This window comes from Dermacentor variabilis, chromosome 6 (assembly GCF_050947875.1).
Source record: "Dermacentor variabilis isolate Ectoservices chromosome 6, ASM5094787v1, whole genome shotgun sequence".
NCBI lineage: Eukaryota > Metazoa > Arthropoda > Arachnida > Ixodida > Ixodidae > Dermacentor > Dermacentor variabilis.
Genome location: NC_134573.1, coordinates 191,072 through 218,106, shown reverse-complemented (window position 1 = coordinate 218,106; position 27,035 = coordinate 191,072). Strand labels below are relative to the sequence as shown.

At 45.5% G+C, this 27,035-nt stretch overlaps 1 protein-coding gene across 5 annotated transcripts in view; it reads right to left on the bottom strand.

Moving 5' to 3' along the window:
- LOC142584565 (guanine nucleotide-binding protein G(i) subunit alpha-like) overlaps positions 1–27,035 on the bottom strand; it is a 146,360-nt gene that overhangs the window by 100,346 nt on the left and 18,979 nt on the right. For all 5 annotated transcript variants that reach the window (XM_075694670.1, XM_075694668.1, XM_075694669.1 and 2 more), the window contains exons 2-3: positions 25,060–25,102; positions 1,951–2,092 (exon numbers count right to left, since the gene is read on the bottom strand). In XM_075694670.1, the coding sequence (XP_075550785.1) occupies positions 1,951–2,092; positions 25,060–25,064 (147 nt within the window). In that variant the 5' untranslated portion in view covers positions 25,065–25,102. The remainder of the gene's footprint in view (positions 1–1,950; positions 2,093–25,059; positions 25,103–27,035) is intronic.

The window sequence follows — 27,035 nt, the reverse complement described above, 5'->3', positions numbered from 1 at the left end:
ATGCTTGCAGCTTCAACTCGACTGCCTGCATTGCTAGCCTGTATAATACAGATGTAATGGTCAACGGTTTATACAAGTGAATTCTATCTTTCTCCCCCTTGCCTTTATAAATTAAATTAATTCTACTTTGTCGCCAACTGTCTGGCATTCGTCTATCTTTTAAAGTTTTTTCCACTGCTTTCACCACAGCTTTCTTACTTTTTGGCCCAGTTCATTATTCAGCCTAACAGGAACCTCATCTAGCCCTGTGGCTGTGTGCTTAGGAATTTTCTCTTCGGCTTTCTTCTAGTTGAAATTTGTCAGCACCAGCTCCTTTTCCCACCTGGGTCTCTTTCATGCTCTTTTTTTCTTCAAGTACCGCCTCGTCATTGCCTGGGAAAGATTCGGCTGTTATTTTTCGGATGCAATTCATTGCCGCTTCCCCTTCCAGTTTGTTTCCATCTTCGTCTAGGATATGTTGTTGTATTGTTGACTTCCTGCCTAATAATTTTATGTGGTTCCAAAATATTCTAGGTGCAGCCTTCTTTTTCTTGCGTATTTCTGACAACATTCGTTCACTTTCACCTTTTATCTTTGCTTGCACCAGTATTTGAACCATAGACCTTTTGTCCCACTATATTTCCCATTTACTGGCTACTTCATTCTGCAGCAACTTGCCTGCCTGTGCTCTTGGGATGCTTTCTGTCGTTCGGCGATCGCTTCTCGTATCTCCCTGTTCCACCTGCTTTTCACGCTTTTTTCTTTCCAACGAACATGTTGTTTCTCTTTCCGTATTTCTGTCGTTATTACACTGAGAAGCTTAATGTATTCTCACTCTTGGTCATTTGCCAAGTTCTTCCTGGACTCTAGTGACTACATTTGTTATTTGTTCAGCGTTCAAATTTGGACAGGCCATTTTGCACTCCTTGCTCTTTTTCCCAACTACATATCGTATTTTCACATGATGCACTGGAACACAGTAAAAAATGACAGTTTCGTTGTCTGCACGCACGCACAAGGAACAAGCAGAGAAAATGGAACTACATCTCTTGCGCTGTGGTGCGAAGTAAAACAAATGTACGGAGACATTTGGCTTGTGTGTTTTATTATTTCTCTAAACTTTTATTGTCTATTGAAGCAACTGATTACGCAAATAACAGGTGTTGCCTTGAATAATTCTCGACATCATTCACCACTATGAGCAGCGTCACAGCACTGCCATGTACGTAGGCGCACTTGTGCGATATGTACTGACTCTCCGGCTGGGAGCGCAGGCGTGGGCGGCCACAAGGATAAGGGCAAAGGGCGTTCGGTTTGAAATTTAGGCTCTTTCTACAGCGCGCAGCGATGCAATACTTATCAGACACGACCGTTAGCGTGCATTGCATGCACGGAGCGCTCAAGATGGCCAAACCTGGTGAGAGGCCCTTTAATGAACTTCTGTCTTACAAAACCTTTATTTTACCAGGTATTCTTATTTTCCATACTTCCATATCATTTAAAAATCTACTCTTTCCTCGACTTGTTAAAATCTCGCAGCACATTTGCCACATTTTAATAAAAAAAAAGAAGCAATTTCCCAGATGCATATTATTCACAGCGTACACAAGCTGCAAAACTAACACAGTGGAGTAGCCATTTGCACTCCCCGTATTTTCCTGCCTCCGGTGAGTTCTCCATGGAATGAGCATTTGTTGATTTTGAGGTATTTTGCCGTACACCTAATCAGGTTGAGCCCTGCGGGATCAGGGATCTCCACCAATTGTAAAGGTGCAACTCAAGAACACACTTATTATGTAGTCAACACAACTTATTTAAAAATAATAACAATAAACTCTGCTATGGGCACTGTGGGTCCTTTTCTATTTATTGAAGTCTCATTTAGCAGCCTGCAAGGGACCCACAAATGCTAACCCCGATTAGGTTTCTTTGACCAAGACAAACAGTCGTTGTGAGCCAGTGTTTGCTCACCGCTCGACTGGGGTCCTTGAAGTCGATCTTGAGCTGCCCCATGGCGCGGATGATGGCCAGCAGGCTCTGGATGGTGTTGCTGTGAACTACGGGCCGGTAGAGCTTGCACTCGTCCGCCGTGTAGCCAGACTCATGGATTATCCTGCGAGGAGGAGGCCACCAATCTGAGCCACTTGGCCAAGGTCACTGACCCCCTTTTGAACTCATTATGCTCGGGAACAACAGGCAGCAGAAAGCGCACTGTGAAAACAAATGCGCAGTATTTGGCAAAACTTCCTGTATTCCCAAGGCTCTTGTATGGTGCACAGTTTTTCAGTTGCCGTCACACTGTCGTTGATCAGTACAGAAACAACTAACTAGGGTCCTCATTGTCACTTTCTCCTTCTGGACTCTTGTCCAAGAATATTTGGCGGTTGTCCAAAAGTGGGCCAGCGATCGTTAGCACTAAGATAAGATCGTCTTCACATTCGCTAAACTCACACGAGTTCTTTCCATAAAATGCCCAGAAAAAAAAACACTGCCATTTCTTCAGTGCTTTGCACCACAAAATGCGTGCACCAATTTCTCTATGTACGTTGATAAAATGCAGCCCTCAATCGTATGCTTGAAAGGTGCTGCCAGAAAATAAAAAAGTACATGCACACACGCTGAGCCCTTCCCAACATCTGACGAACAAATATTTTCGTGTGTCGGCAGGGGCCCAGCACATGACTGCAAGGATTAAGGCCGACTGATTTATCTAACTGCAGTGGCAGCCAGGCAAACAGCCGGGTTGCTGCTGCCAGTGGGGCTTGCCGTGCCCACATCACACCAACCACAGCAACTTCTCATCTTATAGGGCGAACATTCAAAACTTTCATTGAAAATTTCATTCAAAAAGAAAACAGAAGGACGGGGCATCTCGGCGTAAGCCAACACTGTTTTTTGAGCTCAAGCTCCTTCAAAGAAGCCGTGGCACACTTCCTTTCCCGTTCTTTCCTCAATGCATAGGTCGTTTCTGTTCCCGTCCTCCTTCCACCGCGCATTCGCCCCAAGGACCATTTGAAGCATCCTCTTGGTTAGTTGTACAGTAAACGTCCGAAAAATCGGGCAGTTCAAAAAAATTAATGCATGTCTTTTGCTGCCCTTAAAGGGCCCCTCACCAGGCCACATAGCAAATTTTGGTTATACTTTGGAAGTTGTTACGTGCCCTCTAGGGATGTGCTGCAAGAATTTTTCAAATTGGTCCATGAAAAGCCGAGATAGAAATATTTCAGTGCCGAAAACCCATAATTCCAGGAGGCAAGGGCCACTGCCAAGAGAGACTCCTTTCCACTCTTTCCCTGCGTTCTCCCGTACTGGAGCTCGAGGATCGCATGATGCATACATCACGGGCCCACCTTCATATTTTTCCCTTGCTTTTTTTGGTGTGTGGTGCACTTCTGATGGCGTTGCGTGTGAGCTGTTGCATTTGTCTCGTTTTGTGCAGCACACGATTTTGCGTGCTGTGCACAAGAACGCCTGATTAGCGAAGCCAGTGCTACACATATACTGAGGAAGACACAAGTAGATCATAGAGCATGATCGCATGCTCAAACATTGTAGAAAATGACATACTTTCGTTGTCTGCACACATGATGTGGGAACATGCAGACAAAACGAAAGTACATCTCTCTTGCAGCAGTGCAAAATAAAACAAGTCTTATTTTGTTATAGCGCAAGCTTGACATGGACAACTGAAGGCACATCTGACACACACAGCACTGTGTGTGTCAGATGTGCCTTCCGTTGTCCGTGTCAAGCTTGCGCTATAACAAAATATGATATGCCGTACCAACAAGCCCCTATTGCTATCCTCAAGTAAAACAAGAACCCACAGACATTCGGTTTGCGTTTTATTATTTCTCTTCGTCTACTGAAGCAACAGATTACACAAATAACACATGTTGCCTTGAATAATCCTCAAAGTCACATGTCACTAAGAGCGACGTCACAACAGTGCAGCGTGCACCCGTGAGCAAAAGTAAATGGACGTCGTGCAGGAATTTGCGCGATAAAGCAGATTTCTTCTTCAGCCTGTGAATGCAACTTGAAACTGAGGACTGCAGTGTGAACTTAGTATTGGGAACTCTCCAGTATACTCGTCAATTTCAGTTTATGCATGCTAATTGCAAAGAAATTTAGTTTGTTCGGAGACCCTGTAGTCTGTATACTTTTGCTCATGTGTGTACGTAGGTGTACCTGTGCTTTCCGAATGGAAGCACGGTGCCCGCGAGGAGAAGGGCAGAGGGCATTTGGTTTGAAATTTCAGCTTTCTGCGGGACGTAGCGATGTCATACTTAACAGACACAATCATACACGATCATTAGTAAGCCTAGTATGCACGGCGCTTGTAAGCTCAAAATGGCCAGACCTGGTGAGGGGCCCTTTAAGGGCTCAAATCGCCGCAGGCACATCCGAAAAAGCTTGGAAGGCCTTCCAGTAAACTAAGTAGGCATATCGATGCTCATACTGTGACAGATGGTGGGTGCACATAATACACATGGAATACATTCATAAGGAATACATACATTCCAAGGGAAGGGAAGCGTAGCAGGGGGCGGCTGAAAGTTAGGTGGGCAGATGAGATTAAGAAGTTTGCAGGGACAGCATGGCCACAATTAGTACATGACTGGGGTAGTTGAATAAATACGGGAGAGGCCTTCGCCCTGCAGTGGGCGTAACCAGGCTGATGATGATGATGACTTTAAAGGGCCCCTCACCAGGCCCCACAGCAAATTTTGGTAATACGCTGGAGGTTATGTGTCCTCTAGAGAGTGGTCTGCGACAAAAATTTTTCAATTTTTCAAATCTGCTCATTAATAGCAGAAATAGAAATATTTCAGTGCCGCGAACCCATGATTTCAGGAGGTGAGCTCCACTGCATAGCGAGACTCTCCACTCGCCCAATCTAGCCTCCACAAGCGAAATTCCTTCCCTGCGTTCTTCCATACCAATCCTCGAGGATTGCATGTCGCATACGTCACAGGCCTTGCCTTCACTTTCTTTTTTTTTGTCATTTTTTGAGGCGCTGCGCACTTTTGCTTATGGCGTTGCGCACGAGCTGTTGAGATTGTCTGGTTTCGCGCAGCACACAATTTTGTGTGCTGTGCACAAGGACACATGATCAGCGGTATAATTCAGTGCTGCACGAATACTGAGGCAGAACAAGCGGATCACAGGGCATGATCACGCACTGGAACAGGGTTGAAAATGGCATAGTTTCGGTACCTGCACATGTGACTGCACGACCGTAGGAACAAGCAGACGATGTGGAAGTACATCTCTCTTGCTTCGGTGCAAAGGAAAACAAAGAACACGCAGACATTCCGCTTGTGTGTTCTATTATTTCTCTAAACTTAAATTCGTCAGTTCAAGCAACAGATCAAACAAACAACAGATGTTGCCTTGAATTATTCTCGAAGTCGTGTGTCACTACGAGCAATGTCACACTGCGGACACAAGTAGGTAGGCGCAGGGACCCGAATACTACGTCACCATCCGGCTTGGAGCACGGTCGCCGCAAGAAAAAGGGAAAACTGCATTCGTGTTGAAATTTCAGACCCTTCTGCGGCACACATCAAAGTAATTCTTTGCAAACACAATTGCTAGCACGCATTGTATGCTCTGCGCTTGTCAGCTCAAAATGGCCAGACCTGGCGAGGGGCTTCCTTTAAGGAATGCATTAAGGAATACTTACTATGTTTCATGACAATTGGCCCCTTACCATGCTTATGCTTCACCACATAACATAGCTGTATTGATGCGAAGCTGACTTTCGGGAATCAACATTATGCAATGCACTGTGCTTTCCAAGTTTCGAAACAAATTGCGAGGACCACAAAGGCGGAGTAAGTGCTGTTGCTGATAGCGGCGAATTCTTTCAATGAAAAACACGGCACAGAAAGGCAAGAAGCTAAATAGCGAATGTCAAAGCAGCTAGGCCTAGTGTTGCCGCGGTGGTGGGTACAGCTGCCAGCAGATCTGCATGCAAGAGCGCCGGTTCGAGGCGGCAAGGTAATCAAAATGTTGGCGGTAGTGGTGGCTTTGATTAATGCTTTTTCAGACTGGCGGTCACGGCAAAATGTCCAAAAACTCGGACGGCGAAGGGTTCTCACGTCCGAAACTCCCGACCTTCTGATACATTGACTATCGGGGGATGTGGCACCGCCGCGAAGCCGTCCGAAATATCAGGCGTCCAGAAAGTTGGTCGTTGACAGCACACTGGCAACTCCTCCAGCAGACAACAAGGTGTCAAATAGGATTCATTACGATTTTTCTCTGTTACTCGAGCCAGCACTAGCGCAACTTTCGTTCCCTTTCAACAAAATTGCTGCTCATTTTCCCTGATAGAAGCACAAATTCCCTGAGTATTTCCAAACTATTCAACATCCTTGAGAATTCCTGATTTTCCCAATTAGTAGACACCCTGGTATTTGTGTGTCTGTACTTAAATGTGCTCATCCAAGGATTGACAAATAAAAAATTCTGAAAAAGTCAGTGTGTATCCTTTCCAACATTTCTTACAACATTACTTAGAAGAAAACAGTTGCTGTGCTGCCACAAAAATGTAGGGATGAGAGTCTGCAAGGGTTGTCTCAAACATGGTTTGGCTTAAAACAATGATTTCCACATAGTAATTGCACAAGTAAATATTTTTTTAAACGATATCATATGAAATCTTTGTCCTTAGTACATATTACATTATTGCTAACTCATATTTAATACAATTAATAGCTGAAGGAAGCAAAATTTGATGTGAACGTAGACCTTGTGTTTCTCTGAGAGTACCACCTCTGCTTCTACTAATAAACTCATTAACTGCCTACTTAAGCTGACAGTGTCCTACTTAGGAATTGAGGCACAGCATGGCTATTCTGTTTATTAAACTCAAGGATGCTTTGAGGAGAAGTTCAGCAAAAGCTTGGATGATTTTTGACAGTACTGAAAATGGGTGCTGTTGCGATTACGCAATTAGTGAGTGCACCTGTAACACTTGCAACCGAAAGCAAAGTAATCGTCCACCTGGTGAAGGATCTCGAGGACATGATTATCAACGGAGCAGTATGAACCACAATCAACCTTGCTTAAGTATCTGCCTTTCTTTCTTTCTTAAGGAGAGGGGCCACCACAGAATCAATACGAGTTCTTGATTTGTGTATAAACATCCTGTGTTTCTCTCTCACTAGCATAAACTTTAAATATGTGGACATTTCCAGGATAAGCCCCTGCAGGCGCACACTTGTCAATGAAAACTGGTTCCTGAACTTATGATAGACTCTTTGACAACACTGCAGCAGCAGTCTGTCACAAGGCAGGGAGCATGTGCCATTCTCTTGTGCCATATTTTGCACACCTGCTTCTTCTAACCAGGGATAATGTAAAGGAACACTAAAGATAACGAATCAGTTCAGATTGCTAGAGTATCCTTGATGAACTTCAGCTACATTGACTTCGTGGTAACAGGTTTATTACTGGCAGAAAAAATTTTAGGCAAGGTTTCATTTTTCAATTTCACGCTAACTTCATGCCAGCATGTCAGTGCGACGTCACGGATGACAAAGTATATTCTCATGTTTCGGCCGTTGTCGTTCTGCTAAAGCTTTTGAAACTTTCTAGGTTTCATCTTTGGCTGTTTTAGAATACAATGCAAGTAATTTTTACTGATAGAAGTTCCGCTAGGCGCAAGGAAACAGCATCAAAAACAATGACATCATGGTTGGCTGGTGCAGGAAGTTCAAGACTGTGTCACCACTTAACTTTCATTTTTGCGCCTTTTATGGCTTACCAAAGGTCGTCTCACAGTAACAGTGGCTGTTTTCATATCGTGGAAGGTTAAAGACAGCTCAGATCATTTTTCCCTTTAGTGTCCCTTGAACCAAGGGTGTCACAGTTGTTTGCCAATAGTACAGCAGTTCACCAAGTGGCGTCTTAGGAGACAGTATTTGTTGGATCAGTGCACAGTTTCCACTGTGCCTGTGTCACAGTCATCACTGATCTTATGATAGCCACAGGTCAGCCCAAAGAGTGCAGAAGAAGTGAAGGTGAGTGAGCGGTAGTGTGAGTGAACACGACTTATGAGCAAGTGCATTGTGAGACATGCGAGTGAGTGTGCACAAATTGTTGACCTATGGTGATAGCAGGCACGAGAGGTCAACATGTGTGCAGCTAGTTCTTCTCAATTCAGGAAGTATAGCAGCAGAAACAACCAGAGTGCTCTTTCAGGCTTCAACTCAGCCAAACATTTTTACATGGTTTTCTCTACTAAAACACGTTAACATGTCAACTGGCAACCAACTGCAAGTTAACTATTGTTACACTAGTTAACACTCACAAAAATTTCAAAGTTAGGCTTTCGCTGCGAACCCTTGCACTTCCCTTGCACTTCCCTTTTCTGCGAACCCTTCCAGACCGTGGCTGCTATATGCCACTGCATGCTGTCTTGCCGAAAAGTGGACACGTCATTGCATGCACGCTAGTGGTATTGAAACTCTGTCCCCCAAAGCCTTAAGCGTACAGCCACAATCACACGCGCCAACCCCAACTGGCTCTTCGGGATGATCGCCCTGTGTGTCCGCATGGATGCACATGCGACAGTTGCATTTACGTCAAAGATGCAGAAATTAAATGTGTAAATGTATAGCATTTGATTAACCATAGTCAATCATTGTGTAACAATAAATGAGCAGGAAGCAATGATGAATTTCTGGTGCTCATGTCAACAGAAGAACATTTGATGAAATAAATCATTAATGCTGGCGTTCTCCAAGAGAAGCGCAGGAAACAAGCATTTTTTAATCCAAAAATGTCACCACATTTGGTGTCTGATAACACTAGTGGCCAGATTTACTAACATGACTAGCTTCTTCCAAATCAAGCATGAATGTCTGCTTTTCTTCCGAAGAAGAAAACAGCAATAAACAGCTCCCGGAAGATGCTGCAGATAGAACGGAACCAAGATACATTTCAAGTAAACATACTTACCCTACAACACAAAGCACTTCTGCATTAATTATGACCACATTCGCAGTGCAATATCCTTCTGCCTTTCTATTACGCCCAAAACATGTCATGCCTTTAGAATGAGGGAAATCATAGCATAGATCAAAATAAGCTTAAAAAGCAAATTTTATAGCAGAATGGTCAGTCAACAGGTTCAGGAGCATGGTCAGCAGATTAAAGTGATAGTGAAACCTGTACAAAATGAATGCTTGTGACCGTAAACTCTCTATGTAATGCTTTGTAACAATGCTCACAGAAGAGACAGCTGGTAAAAAATATGTTTGAACATGCGATATCACACATGGCAAAAAGTACATTCTGATTTTATACACAATTGTTGAGCAAATGATGCGTGAAGCTTTGCAATTTTACTTGGATCAACATTTCCCCTTCAAGGTCACTGCGTCGTTAAGGAGACTTGCATTCCTACAGCAGCTGCTTCAGGTGAGAAGCACTCCTATAGATGGCAAGAACTTCTGCCTTGCCGTTGGATTCTGTGAAGTGTGCTTTCAAAGCACCACTTTTCAACATACCAAACTGAAGGCGTCTATCCTCTCTGCAGCACCTACACTGCGTGCAATGCTGCAAAGCACGCGGCCCTGCTTCGTGTTGGCAAACACACTCTTCATCGTCCTCCTCAAAGGAATCAACAATCGACATTTACAGCACCTGGTTTTCATTTTCTTTTGCACAGTTTAAGAATGACCACAACATATCCTTTATAAAAATGCTTGTTTGTAGTCACAATCACGTTCATATATTGCTCCGCCCGGGAAAAAAGAAAAGAAGAAACTGACAAGTGGGCACAATAGTCTTTGTATATATATAGGGTTTTGATAAGTGCAGCTCCAGCTGTGCGAAAATTATGATCTTTTGGTTAAGCGAATCCTCATGCGACTCACGCTTTTTGAAGCAGTATATGAAGATTCTGCCAATCTTAAAATTTGAACAGTACGACAGCCATAGCCCAAAAATACAAAAATTTGGTGAAATACAGTAAAAACTGATTACACAAGATGTCAACTATTCATGAAAGATTCACAGGCTTTGTTCTGTAGCGACGCTGTTAACAGGCATTCTGCCCCCTGTATTCACACAGCAGCAATGATATGTATTTATTATTTATACGTATCTTGCTTCTTGTGCAGTTTATCGCTCGGTCTGGCACATGTGGCTACAACCTGCAGATCCAACAACTACCGGCTGTCCATCACCAGCGTTGCTGACGGCCCCAATCTTCAATAATGCGTCTTCATGTCATCAGTCCTGCTTTAATGGGGACATCCCTTCCATGGTCAGCAGGTCGACAACACTGCTGGCGACTGCAGCGACACAGGAGGATATAAGAGCACTGGAAATCCTATGCCCCTTCAGTGGGCACGGTGGAGCGGCAGCCATGCAGTCGCTTAAAAACCCGATCTTGCTTTTTGCGCAGGTTAGTAAAACCCCCTCGCTCTATTGTAAGTGGACTAGCAACGTCTGCCTGCTGCTTCTACCATGCCCAAGTGTGCTCTTTCAGTGCTTGTGTGAATGCGTATTTGTTACAAAGCTCTTAATGTGTTGCAGTGACGTTGAACTAAACCATGGTCCTACTAACAAAGAAATACTTGATGCTATCACTAAACTTTTTGAGAACGTGGACTACGGTCACGTTGAACTCATAGAAGCGCTCTATGACCTAAAGACAAAGCAGGAAGCCTTAGTACAGACCGTCACTAACCTAACAGTAAGATTATCCGCGGTTGAATCCTTTGTTGAATCATTCGACGGTTCTGCAGCTCTTAATGATGCACCATGTCTAATCACCGAAGCTGTCAGAATGGAAGGCCAGGCACTCAATTCTCGACTGGACGATCTTGAAGACAGGTCGAGACGAGATAACCTATTGTTCTTTGGAATATCGGACTGCCCGACTGAGACAAGGGCCCAATCAGAAGGCCATGTTCAAGATGTTTTGTCTCGTCGCCTTAAAATGCAAATTTCAGACTCAGAATTTTCTCAAGGGTTAGGATCCTACACCGATAAAAAAACTTGACCAATTATCATCAAGTTTTCGTTGTCTAAAGTAGGGGAAGCAGTCTGAAGAAAGAAATATAAGCTCAAGGGGACTGATGTATCAGCTAGCGAAGATTATTGCAGAGCTACGCGAAACTCAAGGAGGAAACAAACAGAATTTGAAAAGGTAGGCGGGAAGCCGCACTCACTTTACATGAATAAACTGATCATGGATAAAAACATGTACGTTTACTGCTAAGTAAGTGACAGCGTACGCGAAATCGCTTCAGCACGATCAGTAGATGCACACGATAGCGTTGACACTGTAACTGCACGTGCCGGCACTTCCAGTGCATCATAGCTGTGTCCGCCCAGATCCTGGCCAAAAGACGCCTCTATTTTTCTTTCCAATATACGGAGTATTCTGAATAAACGCGTGGAATTGTCTGTCGCTATTGATTCTTGCTTTGCTGATATTGTTGGTCTGACTGAGACTTGGCTTTCTGCAAAAGTTAAAAATTAAGAAATTTTGGACTGTGAAAAGTGCTGCAAAGTTTATCGATGTGATCGTGATTACCGGTCTGGTGGTGGTGTTCTGTTGGCGGTTGCCGATAGTCTTGCTTCCCATGCGATTCCAATTGTATCCTCGCTTGAGCTTGTGTGTGTGTGTGCGCGTGCTCATTGATTCTCGTGAAATAATTTTTTGTGTCTGTTATCGGGCAACTGCATCGTTGTCCTTCTGTAATGAACTGCACGATGTTGTCAATCAGCTGTTCGTCAGACAGATACCCAAAATCGCCCCTCTTCTTACTTGGCAACTTCAATTTTCCTGACATCAGATGGGAATGAGACTCGGTTTCCTTAATATCAAGTCAGCTGAAAGCAAAGAATTTTTAACTTTTTGTCACGACTTCAACTTAACTCAGCTCATTCACCTTTCCACTCGCATAACTCCCACTTCCGCTAATATTCTAGACTTAATACTTACCACTACACCAAACCTAGCTACCTGCTTAACTCATTCATCGGGAATTAGCGATCACTCCATAATTCACTTCACTCTACGGGCAAAGATTTCTAACAAGAAAAAAACTAGGGTCATCCAAGACTACGGTAAAGCAGATGTAACTGGAATGAATAGGGAATTTCAGGTGTTTGCTGATCGGTATTTTGCCAGTTTTGAGCAGCGATCGGTTGAGGTCAACTGGTTGCTTTATAAAAACAAACTCTTGTCTCTTATTGATCCTCTTGTACCTAAAAGGAAAGTTTCATCAAGTAATCGCTCTCCATGGTTTAATAACACATTAAAGTGAATGCGCAACAAAAAGAAGCAGATGTTTAGAAGCGCAAAATTCACAGCCAGAGTAGATCACTGGTCTTGCTATCAAAAATTTAACAGAATTCTGTACTACACTTGCAAAAGCCAAGAAGGGATTCTTTGATAAAACTCTTCCTTTGCTACTTCATTCTAATCCCGGTAAATTTTGGAGCATTATTAACGGTACTAAAAAGGACACACATTCAGTTACTCCTATCTAATGTTCCAGTAGTTCAAAACGAATGCTGCAACATTCTGAACAATGTGTTTGATACTCATTTTCATAAGAGCATCCCCACAGTATTTTCGCATATACCAAAAACCAACTTCTCACCAATAGATTCTATCGCTACTGATGCAGTTGGCGTCGAAAGGCTGTGTCAACTTAAAAGTGTCTTCGTTGGCCGGTCCAGATTGTATTTCATCAAAAATGCTGAAGTGTACACAAGTTTATTCTTCACTGATATTGTCAAAGCTTTTTCAAGAGTCAATACAGATGTCTACACTGCCCTCCAATTGGAAGATAGGGAAGGTGGTCCCTGTGCATAAATCTGGTCATGTAAATTCCCCCAATAATTACCGCCCCATATCATTAACATCCATTCCAGTAAAAATCCTAGAGCATGAAATATACTCGCACCTCATTGAATTCCTTGAGTCCAATTCCTACTTCAGCATTTATCAGCATGGATTCCGTAAAGCTCTTTCGTGCGAAACACAATTATTATGTTTAACTAACGACTTGTTTATTAACGCGGATCATGACTTTGACACTGATTGCATATATATTTAGATTTTGCTAAAGCATTTGACTCTCTCACACGATCTACTTATCTTCAAGCTTAATCAACATACACCCCAATGTACTTGTATTAAGGAATTTCTTTTTAACCGTAGTCAGTATGTGACGGCTAACAACTTCTCTTCACCTAATTCTGCCGTAACATCAGCTGTCCCACAAGGGTTTGTTTTGGGCCATCTGCTCTTCTTGATTTATATTAATGATCTTTTTACCTGCCTTTCTTCCTCAACTGTCCGACTGTTTGCAGATGACTGCGTGGTTTACCAGATATTTACTAACCATGTTGATTATCTCAACCTGCGACGTGATCTAGATAGGGTATTTGAATGGTGCAGTCAATGGCTCATGACATATAATACAACTAAATGTAAAAGTATGCAAGTTTCTTGCCACAGCAATAATCATTGTCCGCGTACTTACTGCCTCAATAATATTCCATTACCATCTGTTGACAGCTATAAATACCTTGGTGTTCATATTTCTTCTAATCTTTTCATAGAATACGCATGTCGAATATGTAAAGAACAAAGCCAATCGCATGCTTGGTTATCTGCATCGAAACTTTTTTTGAGCCCCATTGTCCCTGAAGTTTAGAACGACAGAAAGCTGAGCTAGTTGGTAAGGATTCATTATGCAAAATAGAAGTGAGGCGTGTTGTCCACTTCTCTACTCTTATGTCCTGTCTGCACGCCTCACTTCTATTTTCCCTGAAGTTAATACTTTACAAAACCTTCGTACGTTCTAAATTAGAGTACACATGCGCCATATGGGATCCTACTCAGACTACACTCACTCAAACTCTTGAAGCCATGCAGAATCGCAAAGCACGTTTCATCTTATCAAATTATTCACGTCATTCCAGTGTCACATCTATAAAGAAAACCCTAAACTTGCCTGACTTTTTTCTTGCTTCGAAAGTCATCTCGCCTTAACCTTTTTTTCATAAAAATCTATTATTATAACGAGCTGAAGGACGTTGTTTCATCCACGTCATTATATTGACGCGTGTACTTATCTTTATCGGGCGACCACGTTTGGCCGCCTAACAAATGTTATCGCGCAGCGCAGGATGCGCCTGCATGTAAAAGAAGTTTTCTGGAATGTTATCGACGGTTCCGTCCACTGCCTTGCACTGCAACTTGTGTAATCTGATTGCATGCAAGCGCGACGCGAATAGTGTAGAACTTTGTGGAGGACACGCGGGTCCCACTGGTTAATCTGGAACATTCGACGACTGATCTATAAAAGCCGACGCGCTTGACCCGTTGATCAGATTTTCGACGATCGCCAACTGTGTTCGCCGCTTTTCGTTGTGCTACAAGTGTAGCCTGTTTTTGTGGGCACAGGTTCGCCCAATAAAATCTAGTTTTTGCGTTTCACAGTATTGCTACTGTGCTCTTAACGTCACCACCACGTGACATCTGGTGGAGGTGCGGGGTAGACCCGTCGCCGAGCGCAGCTACGCGAGGAAGACAGACGTTTTTACGCGCTCCTGACCACCGCCCACACTCTGCTACCACTGCGGGGAAGCCGGCCATGTGTACCGCCGATGCCCATACCGCGACCTGGGATTGCGGGGGTTCGCCGTCAACGCACCACGCCCCTCGGGTAGGTGAACGCCCTCGTGACATCGCCGACTACCTCGCCGCTACTCAGTGGAGCTCGCTACGACCGTCGCGTTCACCATCACCAGGCCGCTACCTGTCGCCGCAGCGCCGACCATACACTGGCCCATCCCGGGGCCGGTCAGCGAGCCCATATCCGGAAAACTAAAAGCAGCAACCGATGGAGGTGCGGTTGCTGTTCGTCGAACTGACGAAGATCCTCTGCCGCCGACGAAGACGACAAAGAAACCATCTCGACGACCTAATGACGACACGCCGCCGTCCCGACGAAATCAGGAAGCCAAGACTACACCGACGAAAGACGACTTGACGTTCCAACTTCAGTTCAACACGACGCAGCCGTTATCCGACGCCAAGACCTAACTGTAACCCAAGACAAAGAACCATCGACCTCGACGTGCTTCTCGACGGCCACGGAGTCACCGCCTTAGTAGACACAGGAGCCGATTACTCCGTCATGAGTGGACCCATCGCCGCCCAGTTGAGGAAAGTTAAGACTGCATGGGAAGGCCCTCTACATCGGAACGCTGGAGGACACCTGATTACGCTGACTGGGATCTGCACGGCAAGAATTACCATTCATGACCGGACTTACCCTGCCACCTTCGTTATCCTCCAACAGTGTTCACGAGACGTCATTCTCGGCATGGACTTCCTGAATCAATATGGCGCAGTCATCGACCTTAAGTCGAAATCGATAACGCTGTCACAAGATCAAGCGATACCGCCGGAGAGCTGTCGTAGTCACCACGTCTTGAGTGTACTCGAAGATCAAGTGAGCATCCCGCCGCGCTCCAGCATTATTATTTCCGTCGGCGCCGAAACACCCGCTGACGTAGAAGGCATCATCGAGGGCGACCAACATCTACTGCTCGACCGTGAAATTTGCATCGCAAGAGGGATCGCTCGACTCCACGGAGGGCAAGTGGAAGTTATGCTAACCAACTTCAGCAAAGAATTCAAGCATATCAACAAGGGCACGACAATCGCATATATCGAGGAAATTGTGGAAACCAGCAATGCCTTTGTCCTCTCGGATTCAGCCGCATCTACCCCGATGAGCATAGTCCCCGAACCAGACTTCGACGTGAATCCAAGTCTTCCTATGAATAAGCAGCAACTGATCAGAAGTCTTCTCCGACGATACATAGACTGCTTTTCGACGTCATCGAGGATTCGACAAACACCAGCTGCAAAACATCGCATAATAACCGAAGAGAGCGCTCGACCACTCCGCCAGAGCCCTTACCGAGTTTCGACGCGAGAATGTGAAGCTATTAGGCAACAAGTTGACGAAATGCTGCGCGACGACATCATCCAGCCGTCGAATAGCACGTGGGCCTCCCCTGTAGTCCTGGTGAAGAAAAAGGACGGAACCCTACGCTTCTGCGTCGATTATCGTCGACTGAACAAGATCACGAAGAAGGATGTGTACCCCCTTCCACGGATAGACGACGCATCGGATCGGCTCTGCAACGCTAAATACTTCTCGTCGATGGACCTCAAGTCTGGCTACTGGCAAATAGAAGTCGGCGAGAGAGATCGTGAAAAGACTGCCTTCATCACGCCAGACGGCCTCTACGAGTTCAAGGTCATGCCGTTCGGACTGTGCTCGGTGCCTGCAACGTTTCAGCGCGTCATGGACACGGTGTTAGCCAGACTGAAGTGGCAGACGTGCCTTGTTTACTTGGATGACGTCGTCGTCTTCGCCGGAAATTTCAATGATCACCTTAAGTGCCTTGCGACAGTGTTAGAGGCCATTAAGTCATCAGGGCTCACTCTGAAGCCGGAAAAGTGCCGCTTCGCTTACGATGAGCTTTTGTTCCTAGGCCACGTCATCAGCAAATCAGGAGTACGCCCCGACCCACAGAAGACAGCTGCCATCGCAAAATTCCCGCAGCCAACCGACAAGAAGGCAGTGCGCAGATTCCTTTGGCATGTGTGCCTACTATAGGCGCTTTGTCAAGGACTTTTCACGCATCGCGGAGCCGCTCACACATCTAACCAAATGTGATGTCGAGTTCAAGTGGGAAACGCCGCAGGCCAAGGCATTTCAAGAACTCAAACGGCGCATGCAGTCGCCGCCGGTACTTGCACACTTCGACGAGGACGCCGATACCGAAATCCACACTGACGCCAGTAGCCTAGGCCTCGGTGCCGTCCTAGTCCAGAGGAAAGAAGGACTTGAACGGGTGATATCGTATGCTAGCCGATCACTGTCAAAAGCAGAAAGCAATTATTCTACGACTGAAAAGGAATGCCTCGCCATCATTTGGGCTACAGCTAAATTTCCACCCTTACCTCTATGGGAGGCCATTCAAAGTCGTCAGTGACCATCATGCGTTGTGTTGGCTAGCTAACTTAAAGGACCCTTCAGGACGGCTGGCACGGTGGAGCCTCAGACTGCAAGAATATGACGTCACGGTAATATACAAGTCCGGCAGAAAACACTCCGATGCCGACTGCTTATCGCGCGCCCCCATCGATCCCCCGCCGCAAGACGACGACAATGACGACGCCTTCCTTGGGATAATAAGCACGGAAGACTTCACTAAACAACAACGAGCAGACCCGGAGCTAAAAGGCCTCGTCAAGTATTTGGAAGGGAACACAGACGTTGTCCCTAGGGCATTTAAGCGCGGTTTGTCTTCGTTTCATGCTACAAAACAACCTGCTCGTGAAGAAGAACTTCTCACCAGTCCGCACCAGCTACCTTCTTGTTGTACCGTCAGCGCTGCGTCCAGAAATACTGCACGCCCTACACGACAATCCAACCGCTGGGCACCTCGGATTCTCCCGGACACTGTCGAGAATACAGGAAAAGTATTACTGGCCGCGTCTGACCGCCAACGTCGCCCGTTACGTCAAGACATGCCGAGACTGTCAACTACGCAAGACACCACTGACAAGGCCAGCAGGATTACTACAGCCGATCGAACCTCCTCACCGACCATTCAAGCAGATTGGGATGGATTTGTTGGCGCCGTTTCCGATGTCTACATCCGGGAATAAGTGGATCGTCGTGGCGACGGACTATCTCACCCGCTTCGCTGAAACTAAAGCTCTACCAAAAGGCAGCGCAGCTGAAGTGGCGAAATTTTTCGTCGAGAACATCCTGCTGCGACATGGTGCCCCAGAAGTCCTCATCACCGACAGAGGAACGGCTTTTACAGCAGAGCTCACCCAAGCCATTCTGCCGTACAGCCAGACAAGTCACAGGAGGACAACTGCCTACCATCCCCAGACGAATGGTCTCACGGAGCGCCTGAACAAGACCCTTGCCGACATGCTAGCAATGTACGTCGACGTCCAGCACAAGACGTGGGATGTGGTCCTGCCGTGCGTAACCTTCGCTTACAACACGGCGGTGCAAGAAACAACACAGGTCACGCCGTTTAAGCTGGTTTACGGCAGGAACCCGACGACGACGCTCGACGCCATGCTGCCCCACGTCACTGACGAAGAGAATGCTGACGTCGCTAGCTATCTCCAGCGCGCCGAAGAAGCCCGACAGCTCGCCCGCCTACGGATCAAGAACCAACAGAGGACCGACAGCCGACACTACAACCTCCGACGATGCTTCGTCAAGTACCAGCCCGGCGATCGTGTTTGGGTATGGACCCCAATACGCCGACGAGGACTCAGTGAGAAACTATTGCGACGCTATTTCGGACCCTACAAGGTCATCAGACGTATTGGCGCACTGGACTATGAGGTCGTGCCAGACGGCATTTCGCATTCACAGTGGCGCCGCGCACGATATGAAGTGGTCCACGTGGTGCGCCTTAAACCCTTTTATGGACGCTGACGAACTTCCTTATTTTGTTGTTTTCTTTGCTACGAGTGCTTCTCTTTTATTTATTACTTTCGTTTGTTTGCAGCATCGGATCGATGCTTTTTAAGAGGGGGGTAATGACGCATGTACTTATCTTTATCGGGCGACCACGTTTGGCCGCCTAACAAATGTTATCGCACAGCGCAGGACGCGCCAGTGTGTAAAAGAAGTTTCTGGAACGTTATCGATGGTTCCGTCCACTGTCTTGCGCCGCAACTTGTGTAATCTGATTGCATGCATGCGCGACGCGAATAGTGTAGAACTTTGTGGAAGACACGCGGGTCCCATTGGTTAATCTGGAACATTCGACGACTGATCTATGAAAGCCGACGTGCTTGACCCGCTGATCAGATTTTCGACAATCGCCGACTGTGTTCGCCGCTTTCGTTGTGCTATAAGTGTAGCCTGTTTTGTGGGCACAGGTTCGCCCAATAAAATCTAGTTTTGCGTTTCACAGAATTGCTACTGTGTTCTTAACGTCACCACCACATGACAATATATTTTCAAGGACTGATCATCGCTTCAAGGTGGGTCTACCTTCTTGTCACACAAAATTGTGTAATGAATCGTTTGTTCCTAGAACAAGTGTCGCATGGAACCACCTTCCCTCTACAATCGGCAGCATAACTGATGACCACACGTTCAAGATCGCTTCACAAGATGCCTTGTAATATATATATATATATTTTTTTTCCTGCATGCCTGGCCATGTTCCCCCCCCCCTTCCTGTAGTGCCTTTGTGCCCTGAAAGTATTTTAAATAAATAAATAAATAAATAAATGATCTGTGCCACAAATATTTTATCAAAGTGCTCATGAATTATTCACAACAGTGGCCTAAATTGCAGTTGCCTTTATACGTTGGCTCTATAAGCTAACATCGCAGCTGCACGGGTAGGTTGATATTAATTGATGGTTGCAAGAAATCAGGCCTGCGACTGCATTGTATTCTGCTGGAACTGGTTTTGTCCTAACCTAGGCGTTAATGAGGAGTGGTAGAAATATTGTTTGCAAAACAAGTCATAATAAGCAACCTCTAAAAACTGGGCATTTTAGGATATAATTGCAAACGTTGGCAGGTGAATATATGTCTCTTAACTATTTCCTATTTAACTGCCTTTTATGAGCGAAGCCAAACTACACCTGTACTATAGTTCTCTTCTGCTGATAAGACAACATGAGATGGCAGACGTATTTGCGATAGCAATTATATGGACACCCCAGACACATTTCTGCCATCGCTGTAAGCGTCACCGTGAGGTTCCGTAAAAAGTCCAAGAGCGATAAAATCCTCGCCACGCACTGTGTCTGCGAGTAAACGTGTGAAGGTGAGCCAGCGATTGCGGCTCAATTGCACACAAGCGAGAAAAGCAGGGAGAAAGCGCGCCATCTTCCATCGAACGCAGCGCTCCAGGGGAAGGGCAGGGAGGGGGGAAGGGGCATTCTACTCTGGGCAGCTGTATCTTGAAATCCATCTGCGATGGGTACAGAATCCGCCTAGCGCTGTCTTTTCGCGGCTTAGTTCGCGTTGATGCGAGGGAGAGCATGAAGGCCAATTCGCTCACTGCTGCTACCGCGCTTCCTCGCTTCAGCGTTTTCATAGCGAGTTTCCATGGTCATCGAGTCAGATATGCTCATGTTTGATTGTGCATGTGTGACACCATGCTTGTTAACTTAGTATGTCCATGTTTACAAGCGTATATGGCCGATAAAGCTACTGTGCTTACTACGCATACAACCGCAGTCTTATTTTCTGGACCTTGCGAGGACCGAAAAATAGCCTCAAAAATCAAACAGTGCGAAGAACTCATTCCCTCCAAAAAATTAAGTTTATTAGGCTTAGAGTGCACTTAAAAATTTTGTAATAATGCCCTGCCTCATATTGAAGCTATCAGATTTGCTTGGATTTCTGCAAGAGTGACGTCAACCGAGAGCGTAACTTTGTCGGCGATCTATGTTACCAGAGATCGCCATGGAGAGCGAAGAAACAAGCCACATTGCACCACATCGCTTTCACAAAACACAGGAGGTAGCACCAATCACACAAATGCAAAGCCACACAAACACACACAAAGATGCTGCATCATCTCTGAGGCACACCTGCTGTAGACACGCCACACACAAAATAGCAATTGAAATTAAAAAAAAAAAAAGAAACTGATCCCACATTAAAGGGCCCTTCACCTGGTTAGGCCATATTGAGCTGACAGGCACCATGCACACAATACACGCTAACGATCGTGTCTGCTAAGTATTACATTGCTACGGGCCACAGAGAGAGCTGAAATTTCAAAACTGAATACAGTTTGCCCTTCTCGCAGGCGCCACAATCCCAGCCGGAGAGTTGACGCATATCGCACAAGTGCACCTGCATACATGGGAGTGCTGTGACGTCGCTCATAGTAGCACGTCATTTTGAGAATTATTCAAGGCAACAACAGACATTTGTTTGATCTGTTGGTTCAATAGGCAAATGAAAGTTTAGAGAAATAATAAAAAACACACAAACTGAATGGCTGCATGTTTTTGCTTTACTTTGCACTGCAGCAAGAGAGATGTACTTGTGTTTTGTTTGCTTGTTCCCATGTCGTGCCGTCACCTGTGCAGACAACGAAACTGTCATTTTCCACTGTGGTCCAGCGTGCGATCATGCTCTGCGATTTACTTGTGCCTGCCTCAGTGTTTGTGTAGCACTGAGTTATCCACTAGTCAGGTGTTCTTGTTCACAGTGCACAATATCTTGCACTGTGCGCACTGATACAAACGCAAACAGCTCGCACACAATAACGTCAGTGGAAGTGTGCCACAGTGCAAAATAGTGAGGGAAAACAAATGAAGGCGGGGCACGTGACATATGTGTCATGCGATCCTCGAGCTCCAGTATGGAAGGACGCAGGGAAGGAATTTTGCTTGCAGAGGTTAGACAGGACAAATGGAGAGTCCCTTGGCAGTGGCGCTCGTCTCCTTAAATCATGGGTTCGCAGCACTGAAATATTTGTATCTTTGCTATTGTTGAACCAATTAGAAAAATTATTGCACCATAAGGCTCACTAGAGGACACGTAACAACTTCCAGTGCATAACCTAAATCTGCTATGTGGCCTGGTGAGGGGCCCTTTAAGCGATTATGACAATAGTGCAGACCGAAAAACGGAAGAAATAGTACCATCCTACGGAGCTTTTATCAGCTAAGGAAGAGCGGGCATCGCCTCCGAGATGAGAGCATGGCGCATGCTCTTCATTAGGTTTATTCATTTCAGCCAAGTTCCTCGGCACCTAAGCCTTCAGTTCCCCGAGGTAAAGCAGTGCACCCTGCATTCCCGTGCTTGATTGTACGGGGTGCAAGGCAAGGTGCCACCATGGTGCAATGCACCCTTGAACCTTGCAGTGAGTGGGTGCAGCCTAGCACCACCTGCACCTTCTCATTTGTGGCGGTGGGCACCTTTTCTGAACCAAGCAAACATATTGATAGCGTGCACCTCCCTATCTTGGAGGCTATAGAGTGGGCCACTGGAAGCCAAGCCTGGCCAAGCCAGTGGAAAATCCAACATGGCAGCTTCCAAGATCGGACAGCGTGGCTCAGAATCAGCAATTTTGTATGGAAAATTTAACCCTGGGGCCACACTTTGTCCAAAAAATCATTCGCAAAAATGTATTAGCTCTATGGCAACCCTGACAGTGCATTTATGAAGTACAGAATATTAATCAAGTTCGAATTTTTGGAGTCCGAAAACTGTCAGCTACTGTAGCTGTCCACTTATTTGCTATTGCAATCGATGCTTTGCCTTTCGGAAACTGCGGCTGTTTCTCACATAAGCATTTATGTCAATGTGGGGTTTAATGTCCCGAGTCGGCACAGTAGGTTCTGAGGGACACCTTAGTGGAGGACTCCAGATTGGCTCACAACCCGAGTTTCTTTAAGGTGCACCTAGTTCTTACATTAAATTCCCTCTTTAAATGCGGCCAGCATCACACCCACCGCCTCATGCTCAGCAGAGCACTCACAATGCCTCACCAAGCAATGAGCACTGCCCAGCCGTTCCACTCATCGCCACACAGGCAGCAGATCTCGTAGAAATCAACATTCTTTACACAGTAATGTGCATTGAAAAGTATGAAAATGCACACCAAATATATCAAAAGATTTTCTAAATGAGAACATACTCAACAAAGTTTCCCAAGAGCTTTGTGACATAGAGTATTGCATAACTTTCTGTGCCGATTTAGTCTCCAACTACTAAGCCCTTGTTTGATTCATTTGATGCAGTCGACTTCCGTTACCTTGATAAAACCGACTTCCGCGACCTTGATAAAACCGACAAAATTGGTTGAATAATCAGGCAGGTCTAATTATACGCGACTCTCGGAAGGATTGCCAGAATACACTGCTCATTCATTTGGAAGTATTTTCCCAATTTTTAACAAGCCCCTTAATGAAACGTGCAACCATTTTCTTTGTTTTACAGCGAAGATGTTTATGCAGACCCTCTGCAGTGGTTGTCGGACGTCACTAACAAGGCGCGACGTGACCTAGCAAGAGAGGAAAAAGAGAGCTCAACATGGGAAAAGGGGTTATAGTGACCCCTTTCCCCCTGTGAGAACGGTGTCTCATAGGCGAATCTTATACAGTTGCCACAAGGTGCGCTTTCAACGATCAAGTCAGATCGGCATCAAATTTATCGACGATTGCTTCCACCCTGCCGCAAAAGAAACAAATGTTGGCAGTTTGTGGTGCGCCAAGAGTTTTGTGACATGCAGTATTGCATAACTTTCTGTGCTGATTTAGTCTCCAACTACTAAACCCTTGTTTGATTCATTTGATGCAGTCGCACGAGAATGCACGAGAACGCCTCACGTTCCCGTGACACCTGCGATCACGTTCGCGATCACGTTCTCGTGATGCCTGCGGCAAAAAGGACGTTTCACGTCCGCCGCCAAGGTCTGCAAGTGGTGGCGCTGGCTAACACTCCCAGGGTTCTACTAGGACACATAAACACCCAAGAAAGTGGATGGGGAAATGACGTCGCGGTAGCTCAATTGGTAGAGCATCGCACGCGAAATGCGAAGGTTATGGGTTCGGTTCCCACCTGCGGCAAGTTGTTTTTTCATCCATTTTAATTTGCATTAATTTATCATTTCTTCATTTCATTTATTAAGCACAAGTAATTTCCCCTATGTTGTCCTTGGTGTCAGTGTTTGTTGGCTTCTTATGATATGACTAATAAAAATCAGGCCCCTCGGTTAACCCCCTTTCTTCTCGTTCATTTTACGGAAGGGCACAAACAGATACAAACACGAAACCTTAGAAGTTTTTCACATTGGAAATGAGAAAGAAAATTGTGCCAGTGATACATCTGTGTTTAACAAACAAGGAACGTGCTTACCTATTGGGTAGGTAAAAGATGATTAATAAAAAACTGACATTGATGCATGGGTACTGGGAGGAGTAGAAGTGGCATATGCGTCGGCTGTTTTCGCACGGTAATGTGCTTTCGAGGTGTTATCCATGCACATGTCTTGGGAGGAGTTAAAGATGCGCATGCGTCGGAGTTTATGTGCGGCAATGTGAATTTCAATAAAGTACAGTTGAAAGCCCAGTGTCCATCCATGTCTAACGCCTTTTCCTTGTGTGCGCGTCCTTTGTGTTTCGCTGGTACCCCCTTTTTCCAAGTTCATCATGCACCAACTGGCCCAAGAGCTTGCGCTAATGCAGAGAATGGGTAGCACTGCCACAGCCACGAAACGGGTGAATAACAGCTTTGGACCTCTTTGCTTGCAATTCGCATACACCAGGAAGGGCGAGAGAGGGAAAACAGAAAAACGTTGGTGTACTTAGATTTAGGTGCACATTAAAGAAAACCAAGGGGTAAAATTTAATCCGTAGTCTACCACTATGGCGCACCTCAAATTCCAATTTCGGTTTTGGCATGTACAGCCCCATAATTAAAATAAAGCTTAACATTTCTGCCACAATGCAATGTGCCATGTGAGGCCATGGCTCCTAACAACGCCTCAAGCAAAGACAGCTCTGTGTGTACTGAGCAGACGAACAGCTGTTGTGCACGCAAGGCAACATTTACTGTCAGCTCACCACTCTTGTATTGCACTAAGCACTGAAGAAATTAAACATTCTCTGTCAACATCACCGCTAATTATTGTCAAGTCAGTGCAAAGTCACAAATTGCCAAGTACATTCTTCTTGTATTTTATTCACTGCAGCACAGCAAGTGTTCTCTCAAGGCTGTCGCTCCTTCAGAATACAAGGAAGTCCATGTTTGCCATTAAATGATGAACTAGGCCTGAGCAGACACCATCAATATCCACAACTTCACGGCAAGCTGGTGCAGGAACCACAAGACGTCCCTGCCACCAATCTTTTTTTTTTCACCTTTTTTCAAGAGGGCCTTTTTTTGTATTGTAGAAGCGCAATTTACCCACAATACAGCTCCATGCATTTTCCTCTTTAGTGACCCTCTAAAGATGCAATGCACATACAATCAAGGAAATGCCACTCACTTCATTTGTTTAACGATGGTGCTCTTCCCAGACTCCCCAGCACCTGCAAAGCAAAGGAGGCACAGCACAAGTCAGTGAGCAACCACAGCAACAAGAGTTGGGGAGCACAGGCTTTGCACACTAGCTCAGCACCTGCAACAGTATCCACTGCCACAGCAAGCGCTTTCCTGCATTGTACACTCCATGGGTGCCACAACTGATCCTATTTAAGATGAGTGGAGACATTCACACCAGCTAAACTGCGTTGCACAACTCTCATTGTGGCACCAGAGCTGCTCAGAAGGGCTACCTTTTCATACAAATTCAAGTCATCCACACAAGTCATCACACAGTCATCCACACAAGTTGGCCATCGTTGGATCCCTGAAAGCCAAAAGCCCATTGCAAGAAATCCTCTCTCTCGTGTTCATGCACACTGCTTCCCTCTTTTGCGTAGTACTCAGTGTCACTTATTTCTTGCCGATATTCCACTACACTGGAAACATGGAAGAATCCACTGAATATTCCTCCGATTCTGCTAACTATTCACACATTAAGTAATGAAAAGAAATAAAATAGAAAACAGCAAGCGCACATTTCTAAGAAGCAAAAACATTTCTTGTGATAGTGAAACAGTAAATGCCAGAAGACTCTTGCAAGGCCAACCAAACACTTGCAACACAAAAAGTGACCAAAAGTGGTCCTACAATGTCTAGAGTCAATGTTCCACCAAGGGAACTTGGCAGTTATGCACAAAGAAAAAGCAAGAAAGAAAATATGAAACTCTGTGTGCCAGCACTTTGAAGATAAAATCCCAGATTTCGTCTGGCGGAAAAAATTATGGCGGCAAAATTTGCTTTGCTTGCAACTAATTTGATGCATTCAATGACACGGAAATAACCGTGGTCCTGTAACACTTCTGTTTGGCTATTGCTACGATTTCTTTAGATATCACAACCAGGGTCGGTGGCAAGTGCAAAACTATTCTCAGCTATACAACTGTGTCCATCACTTCGAAAAGTGAATTGGACGAGCTTTCCATTTTAAGTGATATCAGCTGCTTTGCATGGACATTTCGCGAGCTGTCACCACCTAAATTTTCTTTTTAGACTCTCCTACAGCACTTGCATGTTCTGGTGCCATTTGTAGCTAAGGGGTCTGTGCAAAGGGCTCATCCCACATAAGCCGTCGTCTAGTTCCAAAATGTGTCATTCTTTATCGGTGGGACGTTTTTCTTGCTCTTGGTTAAAGGGGCCCTGAGCCACTTTTTATCGAAGAGGAGAAATGAATGTGAAGTTAAAATAGTCTTACTTCAATGCATTCAGACGAAGCGGAATTATGGGCAATAAAATGTGGCCTTCGCGGTGCTTTCAATCCTTTAATGCATCGCAGTGCTGCAAAGGCTACCGCGGAGCGGGGCATGCCCACTATACTCAACCTTCTAAATGTCACCCTGGCACAGTTAAAATTTGATTTTGAGTGTTAACGTAGAGGTCACTACTTCCGATTATGGCACCTACAATGCGTCAGTCATATGGCAAATGCAGTTGATCTCAGCGAGCCGCAGCGCACTTGGCCATTGGAGTCATCGCAGCACCCCACGGCAGCCACAGTATCTCTGCTAGGTAGCAGGCCACAGCTACATGCAACTGTAGTACATATGCGCAGCATTTGCTTTGTGCACGACAGGGCTTGAGCGCATGCTCATATGCTACAGTCCGACTATGCTATGTGGTGCGGACCGGCTTTGTTCTTCACCAGTTTGACCGCGGGATAGTAGCCACATCCAACTCGTGCATTTTTGAAGCACTATCAATTAGTCAGCCACGGCCTTCTCTAACCAGGAGCAGCCAGGAGTGACTGCACGCTGGCAAGCGTGCATGTGGTCAGATTTTAAGGTTTGTATGGTTCGAGCCTGGTTGAGCATTCCAACCTGGTCGAAATTAGCAAGACCTGCTGGCTACTGATAAGCAGGGTGGCTAAAGTGTAATTCCTAC